The sequence below is a fragment of the Symphodus melops genome, assembly GCF_947650265.1.
Source record: "Symphodus melops genome assembly, chromosome: 4".
In the NCBI taxonomy this organism is placed as follows: domain Eukaryota; kingdom Metazoa; phylum Chordata; class Actinopteri; order Labriformes; family Labridae; genus Symphodus; species Symphodus melops.
The window spans coordinates 24,474,779-24,498,453 of record NC_136694.1 but is presented as its reverse complement, the minus strand read 5'-3'; the positions used below and the strand labels follow the sequence as shown (position 1 = coordinate 24,498,453).

At 39.6% G+C, this 23,675-nt stretch overlaps 3 protein-coding genes across 5 annotated transcripts; all 3 read right to left on the bottom strand.

The window, feature by feature from the left end:
• gls2b (glutaminase 2b (liver, mitochondrial)) lies at window positions 1–12,007 on the bottom strand. Its single transcript, XM_079341555.1, has 18 exons — window positions 11,545–12,007; window positions 10,672–10,765; window positions 10,438–10,559; window positions 8,715–8,844; window positions 8,330–8,409; window positions 7,453–7,616; window positions 6,465–6,523; window positions 5,418–5,450; window positions 5,251–5,309; window positions 5,032–5,098; window positions 4,201–4,251; window positions 3,880–4,056; window positions 3,606–3,737; window positions 3,145–3,237; window positions 2,980–3,041; window positions 2,637–2,713; window positions 1,149–1,212; window positions 1–640 (listed from the first exon to the last, which is right to left on the bottom strand). Exons 1-18 carry the CDS (start codon window positions 11,721–11,723, stop codon window positions 484–486), a joined length of 1,800 nt encoding a protein of 599 aa, XP_079197681.1. The 5' UTR covers window positions 11,724–12,007; the 3' UTR covers window positions 1–483.
• A 1,158-nt stretch (window positions 12,008–13,165) lies between these two features.
• On the bottom strand, window positions 13,166–18,152 carry rdh5 (retinol dehydrogenase 5 (11-cis/9-cis)). The gene is made up of 6 exons (XM_079340645.1): window positions 17,536–18,152; window positions 16,135–16,208; window positions 15,693–16,015; window positions 15,333–15,591; window positions 14,543–14,706; window positions 13,166–13,739 (listed from the first exon to the last, which is right to left on the bottom strand). The coding sequence occupies exons 2-6, from the start codon at window positions 16,164–16,166 to the stop codon at window positions 13,519–13,521; spliced, it is 999 nt and encodes a 332-aa protein (XP_079196771.1). The 5' UTR covers window positions 16,167–16,208; window positions 17,536–18,152; the 3' UTR covers window positions 13,166–13,518.
• Window positions 18,153–18,989: 837 nt separating this feature from the next.
• bloc1s1 (biogenesis of lysosomal organelles complex-1, subunit 1) lies at window positions 18,990–22,612 on the bottom strand. Of its 3 annotated transcripts, none has more exons than XM_079341785.1 (5): window positions 22,357–22,612; window positions 22,144–22,216; window positions 21,002–21,134; window positions 19,360–19,444; window positions 18,990–19,259 (listed from the first exon to the last, which is right to left on the bottom strand). In XM_079341785.1, the coding sequence occupies exons 1-5, from the start codon at window positions 22,415–22,417 to the stop codon at window positions 19,249–19,251; spliced, it is 363 nt and encodes a 120-aa protein (XP_079197911.1). In that variant the 5' UTR covers window positions 22,418–22,612; the 3' UTR covers window positions 18,990–19,248. The 3 variants fall into 3 exon arrangements, with proteins under 3 accessions (XP_079197911.1, XP_079197912.1, XP_079197910.1); XM_079341786.1 differs by having other exon boundaries at window positions 19,374–19,444; window positions 22,357–22,606; XM_079341784.1 differs by having other exon boundaries at window positions 18,990–19,444; window positions 22,357–22,610.
• Window positions 22,613–23,675: the final 1,063 nt, after the last annotated feature.

Here is a 23,675-nt window from a genome sequence, read left to right as displayed (position 1 = left end):
AATTGTTCAATTCAATTAAATTTTTGAGGCTGTTTTTTTTTTTTTTTTTTTGCCTTTATTTAAAGCAGAGCTGAAGAGAAACAGGAAATATTGAAAAGTGGGAGATGACATGCAGTACAGGGGCCGAGGTCGGATTTAAACCGAAAGCTGCTACGGCCTCTGCACATAAACAACAAAACCGCCGGGCTATCTGGCGCCCCCATGTGTCTGATCATTTAAGCAGCAGAGTTTACAATTGAATCTCTTGGCATGGTTTAGCTTGTTCCCTTTTTATAAGTTACGGTCTTTACGTCTAATTTAAACATTATACCGTCTCCACAGATGAATGGTGTCCTTTACTATAGTTCAGTTATTTCATGTTTTACCATATTCTGCTCTGTTATGTGCTACAGATGGACCCTCACATTTCAAACTTGACAGATTGCACAAATGCCCTGAAGTGTTACAGAGTGGGGACTCTATTCTATTTTTAAAAAAGAGACTTCACACCATTCCCTCGATGGTGTCCAGCTTCGGGGTGTGCTCGGCCTCAGCGCGCTGTCTTTCCAGCTGACTGAAGACCTGCTGGTAGTCTTTCAGCATCTTCACCACCTCGTCACGAGCAAACTGCAGGGCGTCATCGATGGGAAGGTTCCCCCACCTGCTCAACAATGAATGAAACAAAAGGGAAAGAGAGGAGAGATCATCAATTTGTGTTTTTTAAACTTTGACTCTGAGACATCCCGCAAATGTTCTGAATCCTGATGATACAATAGCCCTTGACTAGAGCCACTAAACGGCTCATTAATAGGATGTTTTCGTTTTTTATTTCGCACCTTTAAATCAGTTAACAACAAGAGCTGTGACAGTCCAGGCGAACGCAGGACGCTCATACATGCATATGATTAAGCTAACACGTTTTTAAAGACGCTTATTTGGCGTTATAGTCTTTACATAAGATGATAAATCTCATTTCTAAGAGATAAAAAAGAGGAAAAACATTCCGACTAATGTGTGTGACTGCTTTCATCAAGAAGACAAAGAAAGAATAACTACAGTTCAGTGATTTCATTTTAAAAAGGTTCAGCATTCAGAGCATTGAAAAAAAATCTCAAGGTCACAGAATAAAATAGAGACTTCTCACAAATCAAAGGAACCACTGATCTCACCTGTCTCGAACAAACGGATCAACTTTGCAGGTTTCGGTCAGAAACTTCACCACCTCTACGTGACCTGAGGATAAACACGAGATGACAGTTTATAGTTTTTACAACTTAGACGCACAATTTAGGGTGAAAAAGAACCGCAACGATCTGCCTCGATCGCACAGCTTCCGAGCCAAGATTTTAAACGCTTACTGTGGTGGGAGATAAAAAAAAGCTCCTACAAATATCATCAGCACAGCAAAGTCAACTGACGTATGTCTTTTTTCCCTCCAGCTTTTCCTATTTCACCCAACAGAAGATTTCTCCCCATTTGTTTTTGTCTTCTAAACAAATGGCTTGCTTACTGGCCCCTTCTTGAAAAATGTTTCAGTTAAATAAGCTGCAGCAGAGCATTAAATCTGTGCTGGGAATAAACGTAGATAACAGCAGAGGGCGAATAATGGACCATATGGTTCTCTGCGAGGGTTTGTTGAGCTGATTCATTAGTGGTTCAGAGGAAAGTGAGCCAAAAGGTAGTGTGTCTGCATCTACAGTTAATCATGAAAACAAATGAAGTGAGGGCTAACTTGGCACTCATTACGGCTGCGAGTGTTGAAACAAATCCTTTAACAAGTGTAAGAGCTGTCGTGCCTGGGTCGTGGATCAACACACAATCTCTTATCTCTGTCACCGACAACAGATAAACGCAAAACACTTTTGTTTACGCTCAAATAATGTGAGTGCAAACAAAAGGCAGAGAGGCATCATACAGGAGTAAGAGTCATTTTCTGTGACTGTCTTGGGGTTTAACGGAGGAGTTCCTTTTTGTGCCTTCGTTGACCTTTAAAAGCTGGTGATGATATTTTCTCGGTGGTCTTGCAGATATCTCACCTGACTGCTTATGGTGTGCCTGATTTAGGGACTGACGTAGCGAGTTGCCCGTTAAATAAATATTAGAACAGAGTGTGGCGGCCCTGCTGGTTGTTTTTGTTCGCTTGTTTGACTGGTTGCGCTCTCTTTGTGTTTGAGGTGTCGCTGGGTCATCATGGACGAAGAACAGCTGGGCTCCTGTGTTCCTAGTCCACGAGAGCAGGCCCCACTTCCTCGCTAACAGCGTTAGCCAGCAGTCAGCGAGAGTATCGGGAGCGCAGCCTGCATCGACAACAACGTCTCCCTGAACAGCTCCCAGACTGTCCGGGTCAACCGGCGATGTCACCGAGAGCGGTAAGAAGAAGGGCGGTGGGCTCGGGGGGGGGGAGACAGGGAGAAGGAGAGACGAGAGACAGGCTGCTCCCCAATCTAACCTGCTAATGACTCTTTCATGTTGAGTGTTGTTTCACTCATCACACCTTCACTCACGCATACACACCTACACAACTGATGAACTGACTTCCACGTGTCATAATGTTTGTTAAATAGAAGCAGAACATATTTTTTTGAGGTTTCCCTCCCATTATTTGTCTCGGGTTTTGAGTCGGCCATGACAGAATAAACACATCGTGTGGAGCTCACCCTCTGCTGCGGCGATATGAAGCGCTGTTCGAGAGTCGTAGTCTTTCAGGTCCATGTCCATGGAGGAGAGAGCAAACCTGAAGGAATACATCCACGTACACTTCATCATTTATTACCTCTTTGAGAATACGTAAACACAAAGATGTCAGGGGCTTTTAACATCACTGCCAGCATCACACAGATGAGGAGACGTCCTTCGGCAACATGGTTTTCATCTTACCAGCAGAGTTCCAGAGACTTAAAACCATCCATCCCTGGCTGTTACTTAGATAGCCACTGATGTTTCAGGTTTTCAGAGCAATGTTAACAAATCCAACAATTATCTGCTCGGCCGCTGATGTACCTTCTCAGGGCAGACACGTCTCCGCTGTAGGCTGCGAACATCAAATTGACAACAGACTTGTTCTGAAAATAAAGAGAAGCAACATAAAATCAGAGGGAGGAAACATCTCGAACTTTACAAAACAGAAAGGAAAAAACAAACAAACGTATGAAGCAATAAACGAACCCTCTCCTCTCCATCCTGTCTGCGAGGGTCCTGCTTCTTCACAAAGTGCCTCAAGTTGTCGTAGTTGTGGAAATTGAAGAGCGATACAAGCTCCTGGGGATGATATTAAAAAGTATGATTCATAAAAGAAGGAGAGCAGTGGTACAAGTCTTCATATATTCTATCTTACTATGGAGATGCTTAACTTTATAGTCACTTGGATGTTAAATCTAAACCGGTGAAAAAAATAAATAAAAAAAACTCAGCTAATGTGATTTTTGTTAACTTCTTTTTTTTTAAATAATATTTTTGCCTAATGAGCCAATTTTTAATTTTCATTTTCATTTCAATAGACGTGAATGGAGCAGAAATCAAACAGGTTTGGCACCATCTGGTGGCAACATAAATAAATAAATAAATAAACATAAATTTAAAAAAAAATCTCAGGTAATAAATAAATATAAGTGGCTCTTTGGTCTTGCCTGACAGAAATGGATTCCTCTGACGCTGTTTCCGACTCTGTCCAGCGGAGGAGACCAACACATCACTCCCATAACGTTGGGGATCACCAGCAGTATTGCACCAGACACCCCGGATTTAGCTGGCAAGCCCACCTGGGAAAAGATGTAGGATTTGTTTCAGGCCAAAAAAATGTACCAAATTTCAATCGAACAGAAGAGTAGACCGTCGGTCATCCTGTAGAAAATGTTACTTCTGTTATGCAAGTGAGGTATATTGCCTTCTTGGGTTACTCACATGAAAAGCCATCTGTCCAGAGAAGTCATACATGCCACATGAGTGCATCAGACTCAAGGTATTTCTCACTGCCTCTGCGCTCAGCACACGCTCGCCTGTGATTGGACAGATCCCTCCGTTGGCCAGAGTGGCAGCCATGATGCTCCCCGACTCACAGGTCACCTCGATGGAGCAAAGCTGAGGCCGAAATGGGATCAGTTCATGGTCAAAGCTAAAGGAACTATTTATACTTCAGATACATCGATACCAAGCCACGATAGAGAAACACAACAAAAACAAAAACATGTTTAAGGATCCTTCATTCATGGCAGAGGTGTTTACCTGGAAGTAGAAGTCCAGGGCATCGATCATTTCTACTCCCGGGGGGAAACACTGAGGAATGAAAACATGATCATCAGATTCATTTCATTTGATTGAGACTAACAGGCTCCCCGTTAGTCTGCACTCTCAAATGAAATCTCCTCTTTCACGAGACCTGTGCAAGGACTATTTCTCTCATAAAACACAGCGACTCATAACCGTCTAACATGATCAAGTGTAATACACACAGAGGTGGGAGAAATGCCTGAGAGGGTCACAGAGAAAGACCTCAACTGTCCTCAAAGGATGTGGATCACTAACTGATGGCAACAGCAGGATTCAAAGATGAAGGTTTTTTTACTGGAAACCTAAATATAAAATATACATGTTTTGTGTTCAGCGATGAGGTCCAACACATCAAGAATTTGTCATGAAAGCAACATACAGGAGTAATTTAAAGCGCTTTTTTCTGCTTCCATGAATGGAAAATATTTTTATTTTATTATGAAATCTAAATTGTAAAAAAAATATTGGCTTTTCATTTCTGGTTTGAATTGTGGTTCTACAATTGACAGAAAATGAACAAAAAAAATCTATTCAATCTCTGATTGTTCAGGAAACCAGTTTAAAGTTTCCAAATGAAGGATCAACTGGGTTTCAAAATATCTCAATCAAGAAGACACAAACTGACTTGACTTTTCAAATAGTATTCTGAGGCTTCAGAAATGAAAATAAAGCCAAAGTTTTCTTCGGCCCTACATATGTAGGTCAAACTCCTTCACTTCACACCAACACTTGAAGACAAAACTCTCAGCTTCATCTCAAGCAGCTTTCCAGCGTGCTGCTACTGACCTTCTTCTCTTTCATGTAGTATCCGATGGCAAAGTTTCTGTTGCCGGTTTCTTTTTCTGACTGAAACCTGAGACACAGAGGCAGGAGGGCTCAATATTGTAACATCAATAATTCAACAGGGCCAAATTGTCTTATACTGTGCTTCCACTTAGATGTGTTCCTAACAAAGATTTATTATCACAAAAGAAACACCTGACATGTATTTAACAGGACCCTCACATGGCATTGCTGAATCCCACAAACTCTTGACCCGCCATCTTTTTCACAAAGTCCATAACCTTAGGGGGGGAAAAAGACAAAACGTGTAAATGAGTGAAGTTACTGCAGCATAGCTCTGATCATATTCATGGTCTTACTGTATGAAAAGAAAAGGAACGGTTACTCACATAGTCAAACTTCTCGGCCTTATTTGAAAGAGGCTGGAAACAAAGACAAAGTTATCTTCCTCTATGCAAATGAGCTGACTGTGATTCTGACTCTCACATTCACGAAGACTGAACAAGACTTGAGCACGACTCAAACACAGGAGTGGAAAGTGTGAAACAAGGCATGAATGTGTCACTAAATGCATTATTTAGTCCCCTATTATCAACAAGCAAAGGTCGCCCATAAAGGAGGAAAGCGGTTTGTTTTAAAATGTATTTTGATTTAGTGACCTTAAACTTCACCGTTAGCTTAATGTCGGCTGGGTGCACAGTAGCTACGCCAGGACCTGCACAAAGTCAGTATGTTAGAAAGAAAGGAGGCGTTTGACCCCAAAACTGACGTGTTCACAAACACTTTGCAGTCAGCTCCAAAAGCAGATCAGAGCCAGGAAGAGGAGGCAAATGTTGGCAAGGTGACTAACGCTGCTGATCCAACAAGCCTGACATGATATTAACTACTGTTCTCTCTCATTGTATCTCTCTCTCTCTCCCTACTCTGCTCTCTCTTTTTGTTCTGATCCTTTTAATTTACAAAGAAGCATTCTCTATGAACACTACATGATTACTACTTTGGATTACTGTTTTCAGTTTGTCTGTGTATATCTGTCTCTATCGAATGAACAATAAAACATACTCAAGCAGATACAACTATACCCAGAAACATTTTTAATGTTTTAACATTTGTATTTTTTTTTTTAATTAAAAAAAAATGCTTCAGGGTAACAAGGAAAGTATTGATCGAAGTCTATAATTACAAATTAATTAACTTTCATTCATGCAATATAATTCAGTTGCACCAATTTACTGAAGACATTTCATTACATACTGTTCACACGTTCAAGGATTTGAGCTGCCGTACAATTTGAAAAAAAAAAGAAAGATTTTCTTCTATTACACAAACTGTTTGACCTGTATAATGGGATCCCTGGTAAATGTGAAGCAATTGACTTCACAGTAGAGTTTCTGCTCGGTCATCTTTCACACACACACCAGTTCAAACAAACTTACCTTGATAAGAGAGCTGATCACGATGGCTCCAGCGTTCACCATGGGGTTGTGGGGCTTATCTGTGAGAAAGGACAACAAGATAAGACTCAAAAGGATAACTTTGTGTTGAGGCACTTTGATAAAGCAACTCATGCATGAACATAGTACATCACCTTTATTTATAATAAAGTTCAAAATAAATGACATTATGTGTGTGTAGAGGTCGGTTTAAAGAAACATGCCTGTATGGTTGGACAATAGTTTAAACTGAAAATACATGTGATACAAGAGCAACTGTTGACGCATGAACTCAAAACACAGCTTCTTTTTTTTTTTGAATGTTTCTTGAATGTTAAAGGTCCCATATTATTACTTTTTGGGTTCAGATCTAATTTATGTGTCTTCTAAAGTACGTTCACAGTCCCTAACGTTTGAAAAAAAAGAGGGTCCGTTTTCATGTTCTGCCGCTCCATGCAGGCTCTCTCATCTGTCTGTATTTCTAACACTCAGAATCCCCCATGAAGGAAAAAATAAATAAAAAACGAGCAGGGTCCCCACGTGTGTCAAGTCTGATCTGATTGGTCGCCGATCTGCTCTCTCATAATTGATCAGTCATTTGGCTTTGTTACCGGATATGTCCCGCCCCTTTTACCATATTGGGAATGTTATGATCAGTCTGAGGGAAGCTTGCGCTTGCTACAACGAGCCAATAGGCTGTCTCTATCTTGTGATGTCACAACACAAATTTTCAGCAAGGGGGGGGCCAAGGGGCTGAGCGTTTCACGCAGCTATTGCTACTGCTAACAGGAGGAGGGAGGAGAAGCTGCGTTTCCGCTGACTTTGAATTTTTGCCAATAGATGTCCCTAAACATGCACAAAACACCTGGAAAACACGCTGAAGACAAGAGCATATAAAAGCAGAAAAAGAAGAATATGGGACCTTTATTTGAACTGCGCTCGTGTTGATTTGCGGACAGGAACAAAAGCTATAATATAATATAATAAAAACCATCATCATCCAGTGAGAGCATGTTGAACTTGAACCCGCTGGGCTCCATGCCGACATAACGATGAACATGTTCTGTCCCCGCCTCGTGGGCGGCGATGGCGTACTGCAGCGGCTTCACACAGGACTGCAGGCAGAACGGCTGCTTGGTGTCGCCCACTGAGTGTCTGCGGGAGATGAGAGGAAACACATCTTAAGCATTAAAACTCTGGATGTTTCCAGTCACACTCGGCACATTCACTTTGACAAACACACCTAGAAGGGGGTCAAAACAGTCTGGCGGCACGAACATGTTCACGTTGACTAATCAGGTGAAACGGTCTCGCTTACAGACATTTAAATGTTTTTCACAATAATGGGAAAGAGTGAGCACAACAGATGAATCTTCTTTTACCTCACGTTTAAAAACCTCATAAAGTCATAAACTGGAGTCTGGAGGAAAACAGGTTCGGCCTTTATTTCAGAAACTGCAGTTGACAAATCAACATCACACAGTAGGGAATCTTTCTCAGCATCAGTCAAATAAAGACAATCTCAGTTTTCAGAGGAAGAAGGATAGTAAGTCTGTAAATTGCTCCGGTTTGATGATTTAATTGTATATGGACTCGAACTTGCATTCATCTCCCATTCATACATACACATTCATACGCCACCAACGAAGCAGCAGGCGCATCATGTGTCTCGCCCAATGACATATCGGACAAGTTGCCGCAGGAGTTGAACCCCCGACCTCCTGGTTGATAGACGACCGACTCTACCAACTGAGCCACAGCCACAAGCATTTTAAAATGTAATATTTAGGAACACCATGTTGTACAGGTTCACAATAGCTCCTGAATGGTTTTTGATGTGAGTTAGTTTTGATCTAAGTAAGTCTTACCTCTGGCCGTCCACTGTACACAGAGACACGCCCCACAGTCTTGGGCTAAACTTGGCCAGCTGGGGGATGTAGTCTGCAACCTAAGATTAGACACAATCACAGTGTCAGAGCTTAATGAGTTTCATACGAAGCAATAAGATACACAGACTATGTATGAGTGTAACATTTCTTTGTATGGTCATTATTATCTTTTATTTCAAAGGCAGCCAGTGTTTCATTAGATGCATGCAGTATTCATTTACAGAGAGCCATGGCGTCCATTAAGTAAAACGTGTTCTTCGTTGTATGTACATAAATATGTATGAACGTGTCACTTAATGAAAACAGTTGTAACTATCGTCTACCCCAACTGTGCAAGGCTTGAACAATTCTTTGACCGACCTACCTTCCCATCACTGTGGCTTTGTACAGTGTGGTAGATTTCATTTATTTTCTGTGCAAACACATCAAACTCAGGGATGATGAATTTCTTTCTGAAGGCTTGGATCAGCAGGATGACATTTCCACCAACACACCTGAAGAAAAAAAAATACATAAAGAGAGTTGTATGTGTGTGTGTGTGTGTGTGTGTGTGTGTATGTGGGTGTGTGTGTGTGTGTGTGTCGGGGGGAGGCTGGTGACAGACGAGAGCAGCAGCTGTCTGTGATCAGTCTGAGACCTTTGCTTTGCTCAACATGACAAGAAATAAATCTGACACATCCTGTCAAATGCCACACAACACTCACAACATAACATCGAGGAATCGCATAATGTAATCCAACCTCTGAGTCAGTCGGAGTTTAACCTTCACAAACAATCGTATTTAACCTTTGAATGTGAATATGTTGACTGTTTAAGCCTCCTGTGGTCCCGGAGTCTACGAGTTACCACGCTTTACCGAAACCATAAATGCCTCGAAATCAGTCATGTTAAGTCGGCTGTTAAGAACAAAGGGAGAGAGTGAGACAAGCAGCCGTTCACTTACAACAAATCCTGCATTAAAATGGATGCTGGTGGGAAGGTCAGACTAAAAATAGTTTGGTCTCATGCCTGCACCGGTTGGTAAATGGAAAACAAACAGCATGGGAAGAACGTCAGGGTTGAGACACAAGTCTGTGATGACACGGGCAACAAAACAAGACGTGAAAAAAAAAAAACACACTGTTCAACTCAACTAATATTGTATACGGCACCGTTCATAGATAAAAGCCTGCAGCCCAGCGTGCTTTTGATTATGAAATCTGCCTGGAAGTTGCCTCTCTCTGCCTCAGTTGCTGATCTGCAGTACTGTCACACATGCACAAAGTACGGCTTTAGAGAAGGTGAAAAAAAAGGGAAAAAATCCCAGTCACATCAGTCGAATTTGAATTTACTGCTTTACATTGTCATCATAGGTCAGTTCAAAACAATGGCTGTATTAATCATCATTGGATCGATACCAAGTTGCCAAATAAACTGACACAATTACTAAAGAAATCTCTCTTTCTGTTTTGAGCTCTACTTTCCTCCATAAAGCAACCCCAAGGACGGCTAACCAGTGAAGAACATTTATTGTCCTTCAGGAAAAAAAAAATCAATTGCACTCTTGGAGTAGCTTTGTAGTTGAGAAAATGTATTAGTGAATAAAATGTGTTAAACTGCTGTCTGGAATTGCCTCTGATATGTGATAAAGTTTACTCAAGGGGTGTTAAATTTAAGTGTTAATAACTTGATAAGATGTTTGGGTGCCATTCAGTTGGATAACACCTCATTGCATTTCCTTTAAAACAATGTGATGCCCTTCAGAAGACAATTCCAGCAGTAAACACTTGATCAGGATGTCTCTCCAGTGCGAAATGTACAATAAAGGTTGCCCATGCCAGGAGATGTTCTGCGTGCTGATGTTCCAACAAATACAACAGGTGCAAATTTTCTATTTTCTCCCCCTGTCAGACAGCCTGGTCGACCGCTATTTCAATTACATATTAGTTCTGAATCTAAGAGTTTACAGTGACTGTGGATCATCGTGTGGAGCTGATACGGTGTGTTTTTGGGGTCAAACTATTCCTTCAAATCTGCCTATTCACACGCCAAGTCTACAAACTGCCAGAGTTTGTTGTTATCCGTTGATTGCTTATCGACCGGCTCACCTGTGGAAAAGGTCTCTGTCCATCATGACCTCACCATCTGATTCATTCACAGCCTTTTGAAGCTTCTCCATGCAGTCCTTTAGGCGAGGGTCAGATGGGTGAAGGCCAGTTCTCTTCAAGGCCTACAGACAACAAGCTAATTCATTATTTTACTGAATGGCTATTAAAATTGTGGACACTCAGCAGCTAGCTATAGATCAAATGTGTCTGCCGTGGATTGCTTGAAGTACTTACTGATGTAAAGTATGACAGAGGAACTTGCTCTTTTCCCTCTGTGATTGTGTAGAACAGCATGTCCTCCACTCCAGAGCTGGGGGACTTTACGTTCCTGATAAAGTAAAGAATAAGTGTGTTTTGTTTTTTTTTTACTCACATGGACACATACAATGTAGATACAATGATACCTTCCTATTCAATTTTGACTTAATTATTTTTTTTAAAACTGTCATTATCATGGTTATCCTTAAGTTAACTAACATCAAACACAAAGATAATGATTACATATCTACCTTATGATAACATTTGCAGACAGCTGTTTCTTTCTAAGCAGGGTCAATCTAAACAGACTGTAGAGCTCTGCATGAAGTTTTAAAAATGAACAGAGAGCTATATGTTCAGCTTAGGGGGAAGATCAACCTATTTCAATTATTTGGCAATAGAGCTTTGTGAAAATGTATTTTGCAACTATTTGGAGAATATCTGCATCCAGTCATTGACAAAATAACTGATACATTTAACAAGTGTCTGCACGTGCTCATTTAAGTGGTATTTTTTTAGAATTTATGTCTCTTTTTTACAACCATAAAGAGAATTTTAAGTGGTATCCAATGTTATAGTACTTTAAATAGCCTGCCTTTCCTTATTATCCTTTTTTAAGTAAGAATGTCAAAGCAGGACTTTCCCTTACACAGGACTGGAGGAGGCTATTCTTAGAGTGTGGTCAAATTACTTTAAAAGAGCAAATGAATATTTACCCCATTACTACTTTACGTGTCTGAAGTCTAATGTACAGTATCCTTAACTGAGAGTAACAGGAATTTATTAGGAATAGATGGCGTCTGTATCACAGCAGCACCAATCTGTTGACACTCGGCTTATCAGACTCACGTTTTCACATGGACGTGATCCAGGTGCGTTGGAGTTGTAGCGTGTTGCTGGGACGACGACGTCGATTTGGTGCACTGACAACATGCCGGCTGGATGAGGAAAACTTTACTCACAGCGTCTGTGTTTTTGACGAAAACGTGCGCAGAGGTCCACAGACGCAGAGCTTTAAAACAATGCATGACTGCTACAAAAATACAGCCCAGAAAGTGTGACTGACGCCGAGGAGTACAGTAGACCACGGCAGCAGTCGGTTAGGCCTATTTTACAACTGTTTACTGGCGGCTCCTGCTGGGGTCACTTGCTTTGAAGTTTTGATGCCTTCAGGTGTAATAGGGAATTTTGCTCTTTCAACTTACAGGAGCCAGTCTTCTTTTTGTCCCCCGTCAAACGTAACTAAAAACACATGCCTTGTTTTAATCAGTGACAAAGGTGGAGGCTTGGCCCATCTGAAAGTCCACTTGAGTAAATAAAAAAGCCCTGCTGTCAAAATGCAAGAACGTAAAAATAGTCTGTTACTAAATGTACTAAAGGAGTACTAATTTATTGTCAATGGACAATTATTATTGTTATTGTCAATGGACAATAAATTACTATGTAAACAAAACACTGGAACAAAATATTTTCATTATAAATCAATAATGTAAAATATATAAATAGCCTATTTATAATAATAGTCATCTGCAATGTCTAACCATATTGTCATGCAATGGTACTGTGTTAAAATTCAATAGTGCAGAAGAAGCAAGCTGTGTGATTCAATGAATAAAAAACAAATACATCTACCTTAAAATAGATTTCAAGTATAGGTCTAACTGTCTTGATTGTTAAAAACATAGTGATTACATTCAATGCACTTAAATGTGTATTGAGTATAATAAAATAAGCTTTGTTTTCTTGACCCCTTCATTGCTATAAACTAGAGACAAAACGTGCACAATATTCTGTCCCTATTTTAGAAGAAAATTAAAAATATATATATTACGAGGAGCACTTGAAAGCCTCAGGGGGGTCTGTAAAGATACACGAGTCACTGCCGGCCCACCACCTCCGGTTATAACTCAATTGACTGACACATACAGTAGCCAATAAGAGGTCAGGAGTGTATTTTGAGAGGAAAGGCATGCCACGAGGACTGAGTGGGTGTCAGTCAATATTGATGCATTCATCTTTAATACCTTATATCTAATTATAATTATGAATTAAAGTCCAAGCATCATATGAAATTCTTACTAAAATTATTAAATAAAATGTTGCTGCCTTTTCAGAACTGTTAGAAATTGCTTGATCTATTATGTAAGACAGTCGTCTGACTACAACTACTTTGTTCATTATTATCATGGTTTACCACCTGCTCGACATGAACAGTACACGTTCTTCTTCTGTGAACTGATAATTTACTGAACTGATAGCTAACATGAACTATTGATAAAAGCTGTTAGTGAGTGAGGTCATTTCAACGTGTGACTTTTTTTTTTAAACAAACTCTAAAAAACTAAAATGATTGTATACTGTCACTTCATGGCATTTTTTTTTTAATGTCAGAGCTTTTACCAACATTTTTTCTGTTGCCTTTAACTGTAAGCTGATCATGTCATTCTGTAAAACACTCCTGATAGTAAACTGATAGTAAACTTCTGTTTATTGAGCCTCTGGTGGTTAGCAGCCTCCATATCGAGGAACATAAATAACAGCATCAAAAGGCACAGCAGAGTGTTAACAAACAAACAAACAAACATAAAATATACAATTACGCTATGCAATTTCATAATTTTCTTTCATATTTTGTAACTGTGTCAATCAGATATTAGAAAGGATTTTTGTTGATCACATGGCAAATTGTGCACATAAAAAATAAAATAAAATGCATCATCTGATCACTGCATGGCCAATGTAGATAAGGAATATGGGCATGTTGATAGGCAAAAACTGTCCTGCATCAAACTGAGAGACTGACAACTTTGAAGACAGCACGAGTTACACACTCTTTAAAGGCCGAGGCAGCACCAGCCTCAGCCCGATATCAACCACACAGGAAGGCATGTAGGACAACGGGATCCACAGCAGCTTGGCGTCCCAGCCGGCGCTGTATCTGGTGCGAGGGTATGCAGAGGTCAGAGCGTGCTCCATGCAGTTGGTCACCTTGCTGAGGTCGGAGTCGCAGATAGCGTTCATGATCAAACGTTGGATCTTGATGTCTGAAAATGTATTTATGTTCAACATTAATAAATTAACTCAAATACATTTATTTTAACCTCATAAAGTATGTTAAACTGCATGCTAAATGATATTCATAGTCTTTGATTGTTACAGTCAACCTTCATTTTGACACTGTCTTGCAACTCCAATTGTGTGCACCTCCTAATGTACTTATTCTTTAAGAACACTAGTTATTGTGAGACAGCAGTGTTGATTGGTTGCCTTTGTATGCAGAAGACTGGCTACGACGTCAGTCGTTGTTTTTCATGTGGAACTATATGTTTTTTTTCTGGTGAGGCAGCTGTGGCTCAGTGGTAGAATAGGTTGTTGTAGGGTTATATCTATAGTTTCTGTCGTGAGATGATGGAGTGTCCCTGTACAAGGCACTGAGCCCTTAACTGTTCCTGCTGCTGCATCAGCGGCGTGTCAATTTGTATGAGTAAGTTAACATTGATGGACACTTCACAAAGAAGCTTCTGCCATCAGTGTGTGAAGGTCAGAAGTCTAGAAGACTGGAGAAGAAGTATGCATGCTCAGGACTTTAGCATTTTACAATTAACCAATCCTAAACAAGTGACTTTGTTTAATTATGCACACCAGCCCATTGCATGGTGAAGTTTGATCTGTACTCAAAAAAATTCCTGATTGAGAAAATTCTTTAACCATTGTTTCTTTGGCTTCTCTGGGAAAACAGATTGTGAAAGTAATCAAACTCAGATAAGAAAACAACATCTTTAAGTCAAATTTCAAGTAAAAGAAAACAAGAGAAACTAGGCCCAGTTCAAATGTGCATTCTACTCACACTTATCCAGGTATTTGTCTCCATAGCTGGCTTGCACTTCAGGGCTGAGCTGGTTCCAGAGGCGATGCAGCTCCCTCTCGAGGGGATCCAGGCTAGTTACCGCTGTCTTGAAAAACCCTGGCTCAATGATGCACACGTTGATTCCAAAGTAGTTAATATCTCTCCTGGAAACAGAAATTGGATGCAGAGTGACAGTTAGATCATAATATTATTGTTAAATCAACAACAGAGCATAAAACACATTTAAAACATGTTTTACTTCAATGTAATAAAAAGGAAGACTGTTGGGAATGACAGGTGGAAAAAGAGCCACAGATTGGACTTGATCCCAGATTGTACTTGGAGGATACAGTACATAGCCTCTGTGCATTGAGCCAACATAACCACTTGGACGTCAGTGCCCCAGCCAGGAATGGCCTGAGACTCATCCCAGGGACCGGGGACAATTATATACAGCTAACTTTGACCCAACAGTTGTGTTGGACTTGGCCCCCGTCAAATAAACTCAACTACAGTAAACTTTTACATCAAAGGTCCACTCACTACCTATGAGACTGGCTTCTTTCTTACTTAAGATGGTAAAGGTAAACTCTGTGCCGACCTACCTGCTGAAATCTGATTTACGAGAGATGAAGGATTTTGTCCCTGCTCTTAAATATTTTCTTCAAACATTCAAAAAGCTTCCTTCTTTGTGTGGATATGTTTTTTAATCATTTTGAAGGGGTAGCCAAAGTAATATAGTTTACCTTTAACAAATAATGCAATGTTAAGGACTCTGTGTTAGTCTTACCTGAGGCAGTCAGAGAAAGACTCCACTGCAAACTTAGAGATGCAGTATCCGCCCCCGTTTGCTGCCACCCTACCAAGCACTGAGGCTACATTCACAATACGTCCACGAGCCTTTTTGATGAGCGGCAGGAAGATCATCGTCATGGCAATCACTCCGTTCATGTTGACTTTCAGTGTGCTGTGGAAATCTTCCACTTTCATCCACTCTGAAGGGCCCATGGGTAATGAACGTCCAGCATTGTTCACAATACCCCAAAGCCCTATAAGGAAATAAAGACAGAGGATGGAAGAACATTTTTGTTGTGAGAGAATTTCTCTTGTCAAATAAGAGATTAAATAATCGAACGTGATCATCTCTCACCCTTTTCGCCAACCTCCTTCTTGGTCCACTCCATGGCTTTCTCGATGCTGTCCTGATTAGTCACATCCAGCAGAACGGTCTTCAAATGAGGCCCCGCCACCCTCTTCAGGTCATCTGCTCCCTTTTCTGTGAGACAGCCAGCAAGCACTCGGAAACCTTTGCGATCCAGCTTCTTACACAGCATGTTTCCAAACCCGGAGTCGCAGCCGGTTACAAAGACGTACTTTTCAGAGATTTGGTCAATCTCAATACTGTCTCTGTAGAGCCAAATGAGAATCCACAACACCACGAAGGTACCACTGATGTATAACCAGGCATTTTCCCTAAAAAGAGAACAGATAGGAAACATTGGATCTCGATTAAAAAGCTCAGAGATTAAATTGTGAGGCAACAGCGGACAAATTGCTGCCAAAAAATGTGGTGGGGTTTATGAATTTCTTACCCTAAAAGGTCGTAGACAACCTGCATATCCATGCTGCTTCAAAGATTAGAGTTTGGTTTTGATCACCTGGAGGACTGGAGGAATGAAAAAAAACACACAATGAGCGACTGTTTGAAGGTTCTACATGAGAAAACTAATTTTTATTTTGGATTGGAAAGTAGAGGACAAATACAGAGACTTATTTCAGGTATCCTGATAGGAAAAACCCTTATCAATTTTAAAATATTTGAGTTTTCCCTGAGTCACTGTCAACAATAGGACACAATGAGTTTGTTGTTGGAGGACCTGGAACAGAGGTGCCTGTATTACAGCACTGCTGTGGGCACATGAGAAATCTTTGGATAATACTCTTATGGAAGAAAGAATGGCATCTGACCCCCAAGGGAGGGAGGGGTGCATTGTGCATAAATTTAATGCCTGTGACAGAGCTGCTTAAGCTGCTCTTTGCTCAAAACCAATTAGTTTTTCCGGCTTATTAGATAGAAAACAAAAAAGACAGATACAAAAGATAATAACATCCATGATATTAAACTGCCTGCAGACTTCAATCACATACAGCATTCTTACTTTTGTCGCCTGGATGAGAACATAAATTATGACTGAATGATCCTGTAGAATTAGAACTCAGGTCAAAATGATTAAATTTAGTTTTACAGCTCTATTCTGCTAAACCTTGAAGGAAAACATCAGAATAATTAAAATATTCAAGTTCATACAATTTAAGAAGGTAACACACATCAAACTAAGTTTTACTTCATTCTAGAGCTGTCACATTAATTAACGAAGTATAGTTAAGATCTGAAATGAATCCATACATTTTTAAATTGCGATTGGTCACATACTATTTTGTCCCTTTAGGCGCACCGTGAATACTTGTCCGCAGTGTCTCCCTGTAGTCACAGTGATGGAAAAGAACGACACTGCTGCATTTTTGAAGGTGTCATTTCACTTGTCACCTTATGACATCAAACACTTGTACTTCTTTCCGTTCCTTTAAGCTGTTTTATTTTAGTTGCAGATTTGTAACCAGTTCCTTTTTCTGTGCTTTAGTTAATGTCATGACCTTCCATCTACCAGAAGCTCCATAGTTTATATCAGAATAAAAACACGGCTTAAGTTAAACACTGAGAACTAAAACAAAAAGCTTCAAGATTGATATTTATAATGTAAAATAATGGAGCTTCAAACATGCAATTTAACATTTGAATTGTTTGACTTAATTTATACTAATTTGTTCATGAATTAATTTGCCCTGAGATGTATTTGCAACAGGACAAGCTGACCAATGTCAGAGTTATAAGGTAAATCAGTGAAAAAGACAATCAAACTTGATTGAAAGACTGAGTAGTATAAACATGAATTAATAGTGACAGAGATCTTTATTCAAAGATATCATCCTACCTTTACCTCTTCTTTTTTTGTTATTGAAGCGATTGATCTCCAGACGTTTGCGGTCCTCTTCCCTTTCCCTTTCTGGTTATTCCTCTGTATTAACTCGGAGGGACTGGTCAGCGAGAGGCTTTATCCCTGCAGTTTATCCCTTAAGACAAGTCGGCAATTGGTAATCCCCAATCCGTAACCTCTTGTTTGTTTTTTTTTAAACATGTGTATGTGTTTAAGAAGAAAAAAAGAGTTGGGAGTTATGGGGGGAAAAAACGCTGAGAATTTTCTGTACACAATGTGAGCTTAGATTTCAAAGAGCTATTTTTAGAAACTCTTAACTTCTCACAAGCATTTTATACTTTCATATTACATCAGGTTCTTTAATTATTGGACTAGAAACTCTGTCCATTTGTTTTTTAGAAACTGCTTGTGTGAACAGGCATAATACTGTTAAGTGCTTTATGTTGTAAGATTGTTAAAAAAGAAACCTCACGTTGAGGCTTTGTGCAGCACTTACAAATGAATGTATGCACAGTCATCTCAATGGCTCATTGCAGTTTACTTATATTAGCTCTCAAAGAATTAACACTATATACAGTATAGTGTATGCTAAACAGTACACGATGCACATGTAGGTGCTGTACTGCTGTTCCATTTCTTGATAATGGTCTTCTCATATTGCAGCCATGTTGACAGTAAATAAGAAGTGACACTTGAACAGTTCCCTATATTGTAGCTTATCCAGGTTTTACTACAAAAAAAGAGAACATACTTTGTATTAAAATGTCTTGCTGAATGATTGACTTTATTGTTTTCAAATTATCTTTATCCTGTCAAAAGATCATCTTACATTAATACTGCAGACATTTATCTACAGTGATATGAGCCTGGAGAGCGACATTTCACAGGAAACGGGTGGGGGGGGGGGGGGGGGGGGGGCACTTGGAAGGATCATTTTTAATTCTTAATAGTTCACAGTCAATTGGCCGTGTAATTGCTTACCAAATACACGTTCTTTCACACGAGCGAAATCCGCAGCCTCGTGCAACATGACATAACTTCCCCTTCACATCACACATTCCCTCAATCCTCCAATCACTTCAGCCGGGAACATTTTTATCCAGTTGCAGTATTTAGAAGCTGTTGCGAAACTATATCCCCCATTTAAGACCTTAGAGGTCTAAATGTATTAGTCAGGGTGCTCACATATTAACCAGCTGCTGAAGGATAAAGTTTACGATGAAAAGTCGACTTTTGAAAGTTGTTTACGATGGTTACTTTAACATTTCATTTTTGCCTTGAGAAACTACTTTTCTTTTAAATGACGTGTACTTGATATTCCTCTCTTTTCTTTTGTAATGCGTCTCTAGTGAGCCTCTATGTATTACATATTTGCATTTTATAGAAACACAAGACGAAACAGATTGAATCTATTAGTCACATTTCAGGAAAAACAAAAAATAAACACTTCAGATTTTTTTCCCACTTTATTTTAAATAATGTTCCAACAAGTAACTTCAGGGTGACTAAAAGTTAAATTGTTTTACAAAAACAGTTCAGTCACCACTGCACATAAACACACATTACATTAACACCGACATGTCAGGTACCAAGTGAGTAGAAGAAGTCTTTGGCCCCTTAAGCCTACAACAAGAACATGAGCTAGGTTTCTACATGTGATGTCTTCAGATTTAACTGCACTGCAGAGATGTCTCTGAACAAAAGTAACCTTCAGCATTCACCTGATCAAAAGGGCATACAGAAAAACAAAGTCAACAGGATATTTGTTTTTCCAGTCTGCATCCCACCGTGTACTTCATGAGGATGCTGTCTGAAGCTGACCCTTGTGTACATACTCCAGAGCTGTGGCGATGGTCCTCATGTCCATCTCTATACTGCGGGCCCAGTTCTCCACATCGCCGATTTCCTTTCAAAAGACAGGACCAGAAACAGAATTAGACCAACTCTGTGCACATCTACAAATCTGACCTGTCATCCGGACCAGCATCATCCAACACGTTTTTACTACTTAAAGGTATTCTTTCACCCTGATTCTGCCTGTGAGGATGATAATGGCAAAGGGACAGGGGGCTCTTTATGAATCGCTTTTACAGAACCACCTTTAATATCTGCTAACATCCAGGACTGGTGTCATGAGCCTTTAATGAAACTAATGTGATTACTAGTGTATCTGATAGATCCATTGTGATGGTTAATGAGTCATTGCAATGACACACTTTAAGGTCTATTTGTATTAGGACAATGAAAACGGTAAATGAGATGCAAGAAGGTTCGTGCTAAACTTACTCATAGCAGCAAGTGAGGCTACGAGGTCGCCCATCACAATGATCCCATCGTTACTACAGAGTCGGACTTTGCACGTCACGATGCAAACTTTTTGCACACTTTTTAGATGATAATGAAACAGACATAATTTACTGCTGATGCCTCCTCATGAGCTCAGAAAGCTAACGAGACCATCATTAAAAATATGGATAAATTCCTATTATAAATGCCTGAACTCGCTGCAGGGGGGGTAGGAGTCAGACTAAGTGGTTTACAGCAGACTACAACAACAGCTTTTTTGAGAAGAACACAGGATGATCATGACGTTAAATCTAGAAGAGAAAATACATCAAATCCTTTCAAAACACCCAACACTATGAGAGCACTTCAGAGATATGTCAAAACAACTTCAGGAGGAAACGAAGGGGTCTTTGCTCTATCAAACCTCAACAGAGCATGCTTGTCTAATGTCTTAGAGGTAGACTGTTCCATAATGTCAGAGCACTGCATCAAAGGGACACTCGAAGGACCAGTGCCTGTTTAGGTATAAATGGGTTCACCAGGTCAGCCAAGTTCAATGGTGCACTACCAATTACTATACCATTAGGTAGCTGACAAACATTAAAGTCTGCTCTAAGGTGATAAGAGTATTATGTTCACATTTACATGACCCGGTCAGAACATCAGCTTCAGCATTGTGTACTGTCTTCAGACCTCGAAAACTCGTCATTGACAAAGCTGACAGATGGACGTTACAATAATCCAATCTAGCTGACATAAAGATTGATCGATAAGGACATTAGTGTCCTTAATTGACAGGATTGTCCTAATCTGTGCAATGTTTCTAAGGTGAAATAAGGTGGCTCACGTCACCTCGCCTCACATGTGAATCAGGGAAGTGTTCGATCGAAAAGCAAGCCGTGATGCTTAACTGTCAATGGAATGAGTTACACGGTCATCCAAAGTAAAATGATCATACAGATGACTCTCTCTCTCACTGAGAACAATTCAAGCTCAGAGGAGTTAAACTGTGAGACGTTTGATGATAACCAGCCTGCAACAGCAGCGGGACAGTTCCCAAGCTCAGCTAACTCACCTGCTTAACGTTTTGATTTGACAGCTGTAGGCTCAAACCATATAACCAATGAAGATCACATCTAAGACAGTGACATGGACTTATTTGTTGATTATACATTACCTTTAGGGCCTGATTGAAACCCTCCACCATACTGATCCACTGTGCAGTTTGTTTGGAGAACTGGCTCGCCTGCACTTGAAGAGTCTTCACCTCATGGTCCAGTTTACGTTGATTAACATACGCTTGGGCAACTCTAAACACAAAGGACAAACAATAGAAAGCAGTTATACGGGTACCAGATTAAACAAAAACAAAGCATGAGATGTCAGCTCAAGCACGAGAACACTTTTGTCTTCTTCCCTGTCACAGTTAGAGTCTTCACTTCTTTATTTAATACACGCAGGACAATTATTTTACATCTTATTTTTGTTTTAACAGTTTATTATGTGTGTTCATAGTCATGTTAAACATGCCATATCGACCCTGCCGAGAATAGGGTTCAGATGCCATCCTTTCTTCCATAACAGTATTATCCAAAGTGGATGAATTTGTTTGTATGCTTGAAATAATTGGGTAACTAAGGAATCTAAACACTTCCAGCAGTGTCGTCTTGAGAAGACAATGGCCTCATTTAGTCTTGTACATATTAATCTTTAATTAATTGTTTATATTTTTAGCTAATTGTTATTATTGAATGTTGACATTGTACAGAGAGAGCACAGTCTGCCGAAGTTAAATTCCATGTGTGTTAAACATATCTGTCCAATAAAACTGATTCTGTCAAGTTTTCACGTTTCAATTCGTCAAAAGTATTTTTATTTTATTTTTATTAAATGTATTCTTTGCTATTATTATTTATAAACTTTTTGGCTAATTGGTGAAACAGTAAAAAAATACATTTTCAACTCAAACTTTAAAGCTTATCAATATTTTGTTCTGTTTTCTGGTGTTTCACACCATCTTATAAAATTATAAAAACGATAGAATAATTTGTAGAATAATAGTAAATTCAGTCATTATTAGCAGGTTTAAATCACCGCGGGCTAAGCTACTTATGTATTATATTCGTCTCACAGATGGGGCACAGCTACACTCAAACTAAAAGAGAGACTACCGTCTTCTTCTTAAAAACCTGTAAGTCAGAGGTTTTAGATCTGAGTGCAAAAGTTTGTCTTCAACTCGCACACAGCTTTTCAATAACTAAAGGATACCAGGATAACAATCAAAGTCAAAGGAGGATGCAGGTAGCAGAACATTTGTACCCAACATTGAGGTGGTCGACCAGGGCTTCTGTCAGACAGGTAGCTGCTGTGATCGCTTCTCGCCTGCGTCTCTCTGTGAAAACAAAAACAACACATTGACACCAAAAACTTAATTATGTCGACACAGATAAAAATATCAAGCCCCCCCCCCCCCCCCCAGCTTTGTTTTTAGCATATGTTAGCACGTAAGCTAAGTAGGTAGCTGTTCCTCACCCTGCTGCTCCTTCCTTTCACCCTGCTTCGCCTGGTGCTCTTTCAGCAGACGAGACAACATCTTAGTTGGCCTGTGAGCTTTTATTCACATGCAAATACAAGTTGTTTTTTCCCGCTATCGCAATAACATGGCCATTATCCGCGAAGAGGTCGGACAAGCTAGCAGGTGACTAACGTAACGGCTATCACAAGACAGAGCTCGAGAACGAACAGGAGTGGGCGTGGCCAAAATGGCGATTCTCCATTTATCATCACTTTATAGTTTTAATGACGGCCTTATTAATGAACACAACACCAAGTGGGATAATCTGGTGAGCTCATAGAGTGCTCAAAGACACACGTGCTTTCGATTTTCATCATTTTTTTATTTTAGATATTTGTTTAATGGTGATGTCAGTATCAATTTCAACCTCTTTCCGTTTGAACCTTCAAAATAAAAGCTTAAAATGAGTGCTGATACTGTTATCACCACGTCCACTGATTCAGACCTGTCGCCAGACCTTAGTCTTAGGGGGGGAATATGAAATGCATGGGGGAACTTAATATATCTCATAACATGTATTCAATATAAATGCGTCCTTGATTTTGTGGCAATTATTTAAGCAACTTTCAAACAAAAATGTTTAAGATAGTATCTCATTATTTTGGTTGCATTAAACATCTTTATTTTTCTGTAATTCTAAATTAAGAGATTTTTTTTAATGAATTCAATTCAATAGAATTAGCCAGTTTTTAGCTGACGAGCACTTCATGTTATTTTGCGCCTTTTTTCTGCTTTTGAATTCAGCTATTGTCTGGTCACAAGACATAAAGAAAGTGTGAATAATTTAACTCAACAATTTCATTTGGTTGACAAAGGAGAGGTTTTTTTTATAATGTAATGTTAATGACAACTTGTGGGTGTATGCTGCGCGTAATATTTACAATCTATGATGCTACATTACAAAGCAAAATTAGCAAGCAAAGTAATCCAGAGAGACAGGGACACTGTTGAGGTAAATTATGCATGTTATGTTAATTCAGGCTATAGTGTGATGGTATTGCACCATGATATCTTTCTGATATCAAATATTTGCACTAAGAAAACAATAAGCTTTATTTGAAAGTTACATTGACAGCAATTGCTGTTAATCTACGACCAATTTTCAACACGAAAATACTGTTTTGATCTAAAACAGTTAAGAACTGTAATTAGCAATGCATTGCGATGCTCACCCTTAAGCAAACTGACAAAAGGCCATACACAGTATACTGATGTTTTAAATTGCAGGACACGACAGATTTTTTTATTTATTTTTTTTAAAAAGAGGGTGTTGCAT